Source organism: Paroedura picta, chromosome 10, assembly GCF_049243985.1.
Source record: "Paroedura picta isolate Pp20150507F chromosome 10, Ppicta_v3.0, whole genome shotgun sequence".
Classification (NCBI taxonomy): Eukaryota; Metazoa; Chordata; class Lepidosauria; order Squamata; family Gekkonidae; genus Paroedura; species Paroedura picta.
In genome coordinates, this window is record NC_135378.1 from 41,093,254 (window position 1) to 41,106,386 (window position 13,133).

The following is a 13,133-nucleotide window of genomic DNA, read 5'->3' on the forward strand; positions in this document are numbered from 1 at the left end:
TGCCAATTTCCTACCAACAACCCTTCAGTCATCTCTCTCCCTGCTCCTCTATCTCAAAAGAATCTGAGCAACTGCAGGGTAAGAGGGAGCTGGGAAAGTAGTTCTTCTTTGGTTGAGATATACAAATTGAACCAGAGGAGAACTCAGAGTTGTACACTCATCTCTGTATTGATGGTGAGCATTATGAGCCCTTGAGATGAGTAGTTTTAGCCCTGGAATCTAGAACCCGGCAACACGACTGTTGATTGTAAATACTAACCCTTTTTGTGAAGGTTTTACAAATAACCTGGTTCTGTTAACTAGTACCTGTATTCTTAATCCAGTCAAGCAAGAAATATGAACATCTGAATGACTAGGAAGGTTAGAGCCTGTAACATAATCTGGTCCTTCCATTCCTTTCAGAGGTTCTTCTTTTATTCGAGATAGTAATGTTGCATAAACCTCTTGTTGCAGTTTAGATGGAGGTGTACATGGTAATTCTTCAGCAGATCTATGAGAAAAAAACATGATGTGTATTTGTTATAAAATTCTAGCAATGCCAACCCAACGAGCGTTTTAAAAATAGCAACTAAATTTTCACGGAATTCTAGTTATATTAGCCCCCCCCCCACAGAAGGAGGAAATCATGGAATTCACAATATCCACATTTTAGCTACACGCACTTACTTGTTTAATGATCGAGTACAAGCTCTCCAAGCATCAAGTTCCTCAGAGAGTTGCTCAATTTTCAAGGGTACGCACACCTCCCGTCTTTTCAAAAGCTGGCTAAAAAATGCAGTAACAAGTTTTGAAAAATTGTAATATATTCTAGCACTGTATGATGGAATCTGCATCACTTATATAATACTAGCCATACTTCAAATACAATATAGTACACAAATAAAATTATAGCATAGCAAATGAACTTATTTTGCAAGTATTTCTGAACTTTGCCCAGCTTTGTTGGGGAGCACTTTGCAAGCCTCATAAACATGAAAATTTATATTCATAATTTATGAGATGATGATGATAATAATAAACTCTTGACATTAGCAAGGGCAGATCCTTTTGTAGTCAGTCCAAATCTGTGCACCAGACATGCCTCATGGGGGGCTTCCGTAAGAGGCTGTGTGGATGTTGAGCTATGGCACCATCACCCTTCCTGGGTAGTCCAGGTAGCCTTGCATTTCTGGGTGGCAGGGGGAACCAAGTAGAGGCTCATGGGGTTTCCCTACTGAATGCCACCCAATGGGGATTCCTGCTGGTAAGGGGAGTTGTGCTCCATGCAAAGCCAAGTGCTCAGCAGCTCTGGTTTTCACTGCTGGAATAAAGATATGCCTGCAGTTAGAGAACCACCAATGTTGCACTGATGCTCCTGCTGGAGGTTAATAAAGCTGTGGCCTAATTTAATGCCAAAAGTATACTTTGGTGTGTGCGTCCTCTTTGTTGGCCTCCATTTCTGTCCTCCTGTCACACAAACCCCAATTGTCGAATGGTCATTATACAGAACTTGTAACTGCTGTTAAATTGGTTAAACGTACTTTTAAGATGGATTAGTCACATTTCAAAAGGATTTACAAATTTTCAAAAGCTAATGGGAGATCAGAGGTAGTTTGTGGAAATTGTTTTTGCAGTAACTGGCAGGCTGGGATTCCAGAATAATTAACTTCGGGGAAACATAATATATAAAAGCTCATCATAATCCCAGCTGACACTTTTTGAGGCAACACTTTAAAAAAAGCAAAGGCTGTTACCTTGTATATTCATAAAGTGCAGGAACAATACTAGTGTACTGTCTTCTAATAGCCAGCAGAGCACCAATATAGCCATACAATATTAACAATTCATTCCGAAGTCTGAAACAAAATTGCATTTATTCAAAAACAAATCAGAGTTTCTGTTCTTTTGCACCATTAGTTTTGCAAGAGGATTATTAACACATAATCAAAAAACCCAATGCCACTTAGACAGGTTAACAGACACCACTCCACCCAAACACTGTTTCTTGCGCACACACACACACACAAGCAGGGAAAGAAATATGATGGAGCAAAGTTTAATTTTCTTGTTTTCAGAAGATACACAGCAAAGGACAAACAGATTTTCTCAGACTTGGCAAAGATGAATGAATGTCTCTGCCTCATGTTTTAATCTGGTTGCATATCCCAGACTACATATGCTTGGATCAAATAATAAAAATAGCTGAGATCTGGTTACTTAGCTATAGAGGGAAGTATACTTACTCACTACATTTATGCAGCAACAGCCTCTCTGTACGTATATAACTTAGAAGATCAAGAAACGGGCAGACTGAATCAAGGGTCCAACTGGAGCTACTGATTTGCTCTGGGAATATAAATGGAAACAAAAAAATCTCAACTGCTGCAGGATAGAGAAAAAACAAACAAATGTGGGAACCCTCCCGCCTATTATATAGAACCCTACCTTTGACATAATGAATGCCTATAGGAAGTGCTTTTTCTGGTTCGATAGTTAACAAATAATACTTTATTGACTCAAATGTATTTCCTTCTGTCTCAGCTGCTTGTGCTAACTGTATACATTCTTCTACACCTGGTAGGCTGCACTGAAAAAGAAAACATGTACAAAAGGAATAAATGCCATTTGTAAAGAGCAATTCCATTGCATAGTACAAAGCTGGTATGGCACACAGCAGAGACTTGAGACAGTTGAACGGGAAAGTCGTGACAGCCCAAGGAGAAACCTTGCAGGGCTCTTGGTTCCATCAACCAACATGAGTGAATAGAGACACAAGCAGGCATCGCAGGGAAAAAACAGGCTGTGTGCAACTTTCATATCCTCATCTATACCATCCTCTCTGTGCTATGCAAAGTTAGCCATGCTCAAGAGTACAAGGGATTTGCAGGTTGGAATAGAAGAAGAAGAAGAAAGAAGAAAGAAGAAGAGTTGGTTCTTATATGTCACTTTTCCCTACCCGAAGGAGGCTGAGAGCGGCTTACAGTTGCCTTCCCATTTCTCTCCCCACAACAGACACCCTGTGGGGTGGGTGAGGCTGAGAGAGCGCTGATATCACTGCCCGGTCAGAACAGTTTTATCAGTGCCGTGGCGAGCCCAAGGTCACCCAGCTGGTTGCATGTGGGGGAGCGCAGAATCGAACCTGGCATGCCAAATTAGAAGTCCGCACTCCTAACCACTACACCAAACCACTACACCAAAGAGAGAGAGTGCTGAGTGGAAACATGACAGGCGCACACACTTTCTGTAATGCTTATATACATGTTGCTGCATTGGCAGGGAGAAAGAACTGGGCTGAGTCCTCTATGTCTTCACTGAGCATAGCTGCTATGCCTGCAGATGACTGGATTAACCTCCAGTGTTCAAACAAAGCTACAGCACACTTTGCTTCCAGAAACTGTCATGCTATCTAATCTACATTAAAGTTTTTCATGCTGATGTCTCTACATTAAAACTGTGAAATCATATTCAGCATATCTCAGTTGGACCCATAACTTCATTCACATATAGGTACCTTTCTTCCATAAGAAAGAAATGGTCAGGGAGATAAAGGTAATATCCCTGCACACACATAGGACAGATAGCAAATATGAAAAACAGTGAGGCAAAATTAACAAATAAGATTCTGATTAAAATACATACAGAGTTTTATCACATTTACATCTAGTCTTTACACCGCCCATGGCGCCACGGGCGCCACGGACTAAATAAAACAGTAAGCCCGTGGAAGGCGGGCTGTGTCCGGGATGAGGAAGGGTGCCGATTGGCCCCTTCCCCCGGACAGACTATCGGAAGGACCAATTGGCAGGCGCAAAGGGCCTGCCGATTGGTCCCTTTGATTCCTTGCCGGAGCAACTGCAAGCTGCGCGCAGCGCGGCTCGCAGTTGCTCCTTGGCCGGTGGCCTGACGCCTCGGGAGGCGCAAAGCGCCTCCCGAGGCGTCAGGCCACCGGCTACGGAGTCCCCGGCAGCCGCACGCAGGGCGGCTGCCGGGGACTCCCGTCCCTTAGGACGAAGAAGCTCGAAAAATGGCCGCCCACCGCCTGCCGCCGCCGCCCGCCACCAAAGAACCTCAATAAATGGCCACCCGCCGCCGCCCGCCGCCCGCCACCGAAGAACCTCAAGAAATGGCCGCCCGCCGCCGCCCGCCGCCACCGCCCGCCGCCGAAGAAGCTCAAAAAATGGCCGCCCGCCGCCCACCGCCGGCCCTCTACGACGGCTCCTTTAAGGTTTGCTTCCTTCCTCCCTGCTGCCCTGTCCTTCCCATTCTAGCGCCCATTGTATTTGGGTTACAATGGGCTCTTTTCCTAGTTGTTAAATAAATGTAAAATATCCTCTGCTATCTACATGAATAATTAAAAGATAGTTGGCTTTTTAAACATACCTTTTCATGTAGGTCATTTATCTCTGCTGTGCCTCCAGGACAGAAAGCACACAGCTTTACTAAATGTAGCTCATTATTAGGAATCATCATGAGAAGTTCTGCAGCTAAATCCCTGTGGGGAAACAACAGAAAGAGGTCACAGTTGCTTGGTGGCAGAAGATTTCTTCAAGTCACAGGTGTGTCACGACCTTGGTTTTCCTTGGAAATATCCCATGCAAATATTAGCCAGGGCTGACCCTGCTTCACCTCTGACATCTGATAAGACCAGGCTAGCCTGGGCTATCCCAGTCAGGGCCATACTCAGAAATATGTAAAGGTGGAAAAGCGATATGAGAGTTAATATTGCATGGTTACTTCTTGTTCCTCTCCTAATCAACTGTAAAACATGGTAAAATGAAGCCATTCTGAGAATGTTTATGCACTGGGAACTTCACTGCCCCAGCTCCTGTGCAGGAGCACAAATTGGGGGCGGGTGAGATGCACTGGGCCAAATGCTCCCTCGTGTGGGTGCAGGAAGAGGTGGGGCAACCTGCCATGACTAAACCTCCAGCTTGCAACCAAGCATGAAACCTCCAGTACATAAACAGTCTGAGTGTTGCAATCAGCTCTAGTAGTAAAGTAAGAGACAATATAGTACAGAACTGAGAGAAGGGGCTAGTGAAAATGCACGCTGATACAACCACATCAAATTCCTAGAGTATTCGCAAAGAGCCATAAAAGCAATGTGTATCAGTGGCAATCTGAACATGGTTTGGGGAAGAATCTTCATCAAGTGGATTTATTATTCAAAGCTGAAAGCATATCTTTCATTGTACTGCTAAAATAGTTGTTTTCAGTCTCAGAGACTTCCATCAGTCTTCTTAGGGGGAAACAGGTTGAGGGTAAGGGAATTTCTGTATGTGTATACTCATCAATTTGGCAAGCAAAGGAATGGTTTCTAAAGTGTATGACTGTCTAGATAATATGGATCAAGATACAAATAACATCCCATCACACACAAATGTCCAAAGGTGTCTTAAGAAAATGCTTGCAAACCTCATCAGAAATCCATACTATTATGTTTTTCTTGAAACCTGTTCCTCTTGGATTTTATACAAATCATGCAAAATATTTTACTCTATTAGAAAGCCAACAAAGGCCTTTTAATCTAACTATAAAGAGCATGGGTTGAATGCAGTCATCTTTTCCAATCAATCTAATCTAATTCTCATTCCTACTATATCCCCTTCCCCATATGGCTTTTGTTTATTCAAGTCTCAAGATCTCCATTATGGCCTTTTTGGTGGTCAAAGGGAACAACCTCCTCCCCTATTCTGCTGTGGAAAACTTGGCTGGATCCAACCCAAGTCTTTGAAGAAAGTTGATTTGAATATCTCTAGAAACAAGTAAGTACCTGTATCCAAGGGAAGGGAAGCTTTAAAAAGATGTTCAAATTGAAACAAATTAAACCATGAACCAACATTGAATTAAAAAATGAATCAACACAAGGAAAATTGGGAGCAGGGTGGTAGGAGCAAGAGAAAATAGGATGAAAATAAGCAGAAACAGAAAACACAATTTACCAAATCACTACCCTGATCATTTCAATTCTGATGCAAACATCAAAGGTTGGTTTAGTTTTCAAACATGCAAATTGTATTGTCACAGTTTCAACATTCCCCATTTTTAAAACAAAAAATCTCTACCTTTGAGAATGTAGCCATCAATTTAAAAAGACCTCTTTTGTCTTATTAGAATATTCTGAAAGCCATATAAAGATTCTAATTTTCTGTCTACAATAGGCCTACAAACTGTAAAATAAAAGAAACAGATCTAACTAAGAAGGAAATGCTTGCTTAAAACTTAGCATTCATACTAGGAAACAAAGGGCAAAGTTGTAAAATCTGGCAGTATTTCTCCTTTATCCATTCAGGACATTGTTCTGCCTCTATATAGTCAAATACTCCAAGCATAGCATTTGCAAAAAGTGAAAGGGACTATGATGATTAACAGATAAGAATGGAACAGCTATACCAGCATGCAGTAGTATAGTATCATCACCTTATAGTGAATGAAATCTAGTAGGCTGCAAGCATCCCACTTGGGTCAATTTTAAACACATGGGAAGAAAATTGAGTTAAATGGGCAATAGTCCCCATTTACTTCTCTTAAGTGTCTCTTGTACAGACCTTAAATGCTGTGGGCTTACTCTCCTTCACATCTAATCAGCTTGCTGTGTTGTGGGAAGGAATAGGTACAAAGCACCTGGCTTTATTATACATGATGATGATACTAATGGAGAAAATGAACTCTTGAAATTGCTGTCATGACTTGGGAAGTCCTTAATGTCATGATTTCCAGGGAGATGTGGCAGAGCTTTTTGTACTCTCCTCAACTGCAAGAGTGGATTAAAAACTTAGATATCAGTATTTAGGGGCTTGCCCAATCTGTCTGAATAACTGATTGTACCTACTTGGTTACATATTTTATATTATTATATGCTTCCTGTGCGCAATTTAAGGAGGGTCTTACACAAAGTTTGAGATTACTGCTATTAACTAAAAATTACCAATATATTTCTCTTATTAACAAAGCTTCTGTAACTTAGCCTACATGCTTCATTTTAGTTTAAAAAACCAGGCACACTCCTAGTTGGAGATCTCAGAAAGGAAGGAAACACCCACTCATGCTCATCTTGTTACCGCTCTGCAAGCGAGAATGGGTCAGTTGCCTATGAAATGGGCATTTCCCTCCTATCTTTGTGTTCAGCTGGCAGATAAGAGTAAAGGAGGTGAAATTCCTGAGAACTTCATTCCAAAGAATATTCAATGGCAGCTAAAAACATTTCCTGTTGAAATCAACAGGAAGGCATAAAGAATATGTAAAATCAACAAAAAAAAAACCCAAATTGAAATTGAATCTCTGGATCTGCTGTGCACACACCAGTGAATGGTGCTTGCTTTAGCTGATTCACATAACTAGGGTCCCCTAACCCCAAAAGTCCTCAAAGTGCTTGCTTGAACTGGTTTCAAGTACTGCAAGGAGAAATGTAATAGACAGAAGAGTAAGAGCAACAGCAATTATACTGGCTTTATTTGATACACCGTCAGTTATTCAAGCAGAATACATGTGGAACTCTAAAAAGATCAACCCCTGCCTGATAATACTTAAGCAGTACTGAAGGGCTTGGAATCATGTGAATGAACTTTCCTGGACTCAGTTCGTGCTATCGTTATGTGGCATTTCCCTGTGATAAGGGTCTGTTCATAGTGTGCTAAAGACACTACCATATTTTAGCATCCACACCTGAGTAATTCTATATATAAACAAGCTAGGGAAGTCCTTTGTTTCATAACACGTATGGTTTCTTGGGGGGTGGAATTATTTGGAGTAAAAAGTTCTTACCATGTTGTAACAGTCATACATTTTCTTGCTAGTAACTCTAGAGCATAATGTGTTGCTTGTGCTGCACATTCTCCTAAGACAGTACCCATACTGACTGCCAACTCCAGCTCATTTCCACGAATCAGGTATGCCATGGCAAGCTTGCTCAATAAGAAAATCACATTGTTAAGTGTCACAAGCACCTTCAGAGGATTTCACTGACACCAGCATGCTAACATTTATTTGCAAGGCTACATTACAGAGTGAAAAAGAACATGCATTATATAATCTCACAGCTGGGCCTCTTAGACTCATTATATAATCTCCCCTTTAACCAAGAAGTCTAAACAACAAGATGATTGAATATGCTGGTATTTTAATGAACGAGATATATAGAATTGAATCCCATCAGCTTTTACGCTTGTGAAAAAGAGATGAAGGATCCCATTTGATCACTCTGCTTACGAATCTGGATTCTTCATGGACAAAAAGCACAAAGGACTGGGATTGTAGTAAAAAATGGAGAAAAATTGTGTGAAAAATTGTGTGAAAAATTCAAGAGTCAAGCTATTGCCCACTGGAGGGAAATTGCATTATGAAATCAAGGTTTTTAAAATTTATCTGACTGTCTTAAGGTGAAAAGCAGTCACACAGACGGAAAGCAGCAATGGCAGCAGAAACTGGACTTTACAGAACTTCAAGTTACATTAACACGTAAACCTCTGACAGGTCAGGTTACAGAAAATGTATGGCTCCCAGCAGGGCTGCATCTCCATCTTTTCTCTCAATTTATATGTAATGTAACAAGGTCTCAAATATGGGAAGGTCTCAAATGGGCCCAACAGAGAGGAATTTCTACAGGAGCCTGTAAATACTAACTACGGATCCTTCCCCAGGGCTTATTCATAATAGTTGACGCTAAATCCTCCGACAGCTCTCGCTTTGAGATCATTAAAGAAGCAGTCTATGACTGCAAGATCTATTATTCCTACTGCCTCTGTGGGTTATATTTTCAGCTTCTGTGGGTTATATAACTCTGTGGGCTATATTTTCAGCCCTGCTGATCTGTACAACTAAAGAAAAAGGATAGAAGGGAAAAAAGGGTAGACAGGTGAAGAGGGAAATTAACAAAAGTTGACAATTTGGAGAAATGTAATAAGAAAGAAAGCATGAGGACAATTTCTCAATTCTGGCTTTGTACTGACAGAAGTTCACTCAACTAGCTAAGAGATTTATTGTCCTTTAAAATCAGTTTATACCTTCTCAATAACAATAGGGATAATGTTTAAAGGTGGATTATTCTTTTATACTGCTTTACTAATAAATTTAAGAATATTAATCTTAGCTTCAATTTTAATGGTAGGCCCAGACAAAAGGAAAGTTAGCTTTCAAGTAGACTGCCAAATTAAACCATTAATAACTGAAGGAATATGGCAAGATTACTATCACTATTTAGGTTTCCCTGTTTATTAGATTTTATGTTTCTTTTTTGCAAAACATTTCCATGAATCAATTATTGTGTATAAGCAATCAAGTACAAAATATGTTAATTAACAAATAGCATTTAGACTGAATGACAGTTGCTTTGAAAGAATTGATGTTTCATATAAGATAGTAGAAAACTTTCATCTCCTGCATCTCATTGGCTCTTATTTGCAGTGGTGGGAAAAGGCATAATATGTGCTATAGGAGGAAGGAGGAGAATAAGGTTCTTTCTTGGCTGCCCCCAGTTCTCTGTAAGGGTTAATGCCAGCCAGACGTTTTGCTTTCTTTCCCCAGATAAGCTTCAATCTACATGTTGATTAAGCAGGTGAAAAGGATACAGGAAGGGTACAGAACTTTACACAAAGGCAGAGATACACAGTGGGGTAGGAGGAGTACAGAGAAGCATAGCAGCATCTAGGTTATATTGCACCAAATATCTGTTGACTTTCAGTGATGTAAAAATCTTTGGTACCAACAGGATAAAAAGATCAAACTGAAATAAAATGATTATAAAATCCTGCCAATTAAGGCTTCTCTGTCATTTTAGAGAAGCTAATGCAGCTTTAATATTTATCTTTATTCTACACTGTCCATTGGGTCAACCTCTTGAATACTCCAGTAATGTTAAAATTACATTTATTCATGTATAACAGCACAGTAATTCATTTAATGGAACTGCATGCAAAAATAAGAAGTAACTAATTATTGTTTCTATTTCTGAACAGGGTAAAAAGTAAGTGCTTTACCTCAATATCTTCAATGGCTAAATGGCAACATGCAGCTTGCACTGCACAGCCATTCTGGAAATACCACTCAGACAGTTCTTTACTGACTTCATGTAGGAGTCTAAAGGAAACAAAATAATGTGTTTGGATTAAATAGCTAGAACTAGATAAATCTACTGGGTAAGGTTCATACGTCAGCTTTCAAAATCTTAACATTAAGTCAACATCACACACCATTAGTGATGGAGCAGAAAATCAGTTTTTGGTATGGTGACATAAAACAGCAACGTGCTGTCACCAACAAGCAGGCCAGAGGCAGCCACCTCTGTTCCACATCCTAGGCCTCCTCCTCCTTCCCATCTTTACAATTTGCACTGGTTACTGCAACATTGCATTTCAGTGGATCACAAGGCTCAGAGGATGTTGCATAAGGGACTCAGAGGAGATCCTGTCAGAGCAAGATGTAAGCCAAGATGTAAGCAAGATGTAAGCCAGTGCCAGACCACTGGAGATATATCCCAGCTATGAAGCCAGGTGGCAAACTGAGCCCTAGGAAGGAGTCGGCTCTTTTACCCCTGGCCACAGGTGCAGCAGCTGCAGAAGATCAAATGATTCTAAAGAAAAGAAGTTGCAAATAGACAAAGAGGGTCTACCAAAAAATAGCCAGTAGCTTTCAGACTTCAGCACAAAGGGTATTAGATCTCATTTCCAAATACCCTGCATACCACAAATCTTTCACATAGCTATAAAAGATTTAAAATAAATTCATATGAAAAATAAATTTGCTGCCTGACTCACTCATTATAATCTTCCATGTTGTTCCCTTCAAAATGTGCAGTTCCATTTGATGTTGAAGGCTGTGATGTTTGCATATTTCCTTCCCATGCTGCCTAGAAACAACCACATAATGTCAACCGAAAGCTATGAACTGCTCTCATCTTACTGATGTTACTGTACATAAAGGCAATGCAATCCTAATTTTACTAGGTTAAGTCTGGAGTTTGCTTAATCACCATTTGTAGAAAGCATACTACAAGAGGAGAAGGAAAGACACCCATTCTCATTTTAACAAATATGGTGCAACATCTGGATAGAGGATGCACATCCTCTCCTCTTGCCATCTGGCATCAAATGACTATAATTGATAACAATACATGAAGCCAGAGCACCAGAACGCAGTGTAGAAGAAACAAATAAATGTTTTTGGTTACAGACCAAGGGATTTCTGGGACTGTGGAAATTTGATAATTTGTTAACAACTTATCCAATCTGATTAATAATCAATGAGGCTGGGAATTATTTTCTGCAGATCAAATATTAACACTTGGCTAATATTCCTTTAATTATTCCTCTTTGAATCCATCATACAGAAATAACCTCCTACATTTTTACTAATCAATAAAAAGTAAAACAAAGTATTTCTCAACATAGCATATAAAAACAGGAGAATATAACAGAATGTGCTAGAGTAAGATATATAAGATCAACTCCCATATTTAGTTAGGCAACAGTCTAATGAATATACAAGTAAATATCATTTTCTTAAACACTGGATCTGTAAACAGGACAAGTAGTAAACAACAGATTGTAATGTTTGAAACTATATACCTCAACCTTAATGTAAGAGGCAACAGTGTATACCTAACTTTATCCTATCCAAACATATTTATTTGCTGGCTCATGATAAGTACATATAGTGGTACCTGTGCAACAAGCAAAGCTTCTTGAAGTTGCCCTCTTGAAGTATAAAATTTGACAAGCTTCTTCACATCACCAGTAGCTATGCAGTATGGAATAACATCGTTATTTTCCTCCTGAATTAATTGGTCAGCTCTCCTAATCAACAACAACAAAAAGGTCTCAGCTATCAGTTTCTTTGTAGCTCTGTTTAGGATCATAAGACATCACTGGGTCTTCAAGATTATTTATATAATTTAACTCTGTTTTATAAGGTCTATTATTCTTCCCAAAAGAATGCATTCAAAATTACAATCAAACACCGTGTTCCCAAGCACGCAAAAGGATAGATGCACTTAAGTAACACTTAATATATTGCTTCAGATTACAAAATGTTCCTTTGACCTTCAATCAGAATTTGCAAACATTGGTGCTTATTAAATGCTTATAAGCTGAAGGATGGGGAGCAGAGAGCAGGGCTGGAAGCCCTGCAAGGTGTGATTTTAGAGTTTCTTTCCAACTCTTAACCACGGAGACGGAAAACTTTGTCTAGATTGTTCAAAGATGACATTAGGATTTCACTATACCTCCAAACTTACTTTTCTAGTCACAGAGCATCACAATCTTTCCAACTCACCCCAAACACATAAAAAATCATAACCACAATCATAATCAAAAACAAAGAATCTAATACTGAACTGGCTTGACCCTTTACCTTTGCATTAACTTTTTCCAGTATCTCATGGATACTCCAGGTGCAACGGAGAGTGCTTTGTCCCACTAAAACATAGAACACAATGTTATTCCCATCTCAGAACACTTGATAGTTTCTGAAAGGTACACAACATTTCTAATTATCTCCTGTATTTAAAAACAAAACAATGAGATGGATACAATCTACTTTGAATTAATTCAACAATGGGTTGATGAACACACATCTCCTAATCAACAGTAAATCAGGGCACGGTGGAAAAACACATTTGTAGGAAGAAATGGATAGCTGAAAGAGTATTCAATATTCCCCCTGCTCAACAGGCCTTCCTTGTAATTCCTTACCATGGTTCTCCAACAAGGAAGATATCCCAAAGGGGATATTGCTTCTAAGTATGTAATTCTGTTCTAACGTAACTAAAAGGCCAATTAATGAATACAATTGGTGGGTGGGCACTGATTGCCTGAGGGCCTGCTAAAGAATACAATAAACTTAATTGTGTGCAAGACTCAATTTGGTATGTGTGTACAGGCATGAGTGTCCCAAGAATAAGCAAGTCCCAAAAGTCTGCTTTCAGATAGAGAGGTGGCACCAGCATGCCCTGAGGTAGGGCAGCTGCCAGCAATTGGTGCTTCTGTGGGGGCCCACTGCTGTTGACACTTATCAACGCACCACCTCCACCACCTATCAGCATGCTCTTCCTCATCTTTTTGGTAGAAGCACTCTGTCACCCATGCTGCCAGCTGCCCAGCATCTATGAGAAAGGGTGGTAAAGAGTGGTGGTTTTACAGGTGGCCATGACAGCAGCACTT

The 13,133-nt window shown here is 40.0% G+C and overlaps 1 protein-coding gene across 13 annotated transcripts in view; it reads right to left on the reverse strand.

Moving 5' to 3' along the window:
• The window catches only part of WDR17 (WD repeat domain 17), a 69,521-nt gene that overhangs the window by 2,682 nt on the left and 53,706 nt on the right, over positions 1 to 13,133 (reverse strand). For 10 of the 13 annotated variants that reach the window (XM_077302428.1, XM_077302427.1, XM_077302429.1 and 7 more), the window contains 12 exons: positions 12,325 to 12,389; positions 11,636 to 11,768; positions 10,731 to 10,822; positions 9,954 to 10,053; positions 7,744 to 7,883; positions 5,753 to 5,773; positions 4,360 to 4,471; positions 2,425 to 2,566; positions 2,223 to 2,325; positions 1,734 to 1,835; positions 667 to 765; positions 307 to 490 (listed from right to left, as the gene is read on the reverse strand). In XM_077302428.1, coding sequence (XP_077158543.1) covers positions 307 to 490; positions 667 to 765; positions 1,734 to 1,835; positions 2,223 to 2,325; positions 2,425 to 2,566; positions 4,360 to 4,471; positions 5,753 to 5,773; positions 7,744 to 7,883; positions 9,954 to 10,053; positions 10,731 to 10,822; positions 11,636 to 11,768; positions 12,325 to 12,389 — 1,293 coding nt within the window. Of the gene's footprint in view, positions 1 to 306; positions 491 to 666; positions 766 to 1,733; positions 1,836 to 2,222; positions 2,326 to 2,424; positions 2,567 to 4,359; positions 4,472 to 5,752; positions 5,774 to 7,743; positions 7,884 to 9,953; positions 10,054 to 10,730; positions 10,823 to 11,635; positions 11,769 to 12,324; positions 12,390 to 13,133 lie in introns of those variants that run through there. The other 3 variants (XM_077302426.1, XM_077302423.1, XR_013225213.1) reach the window with 2 other exon arrangements.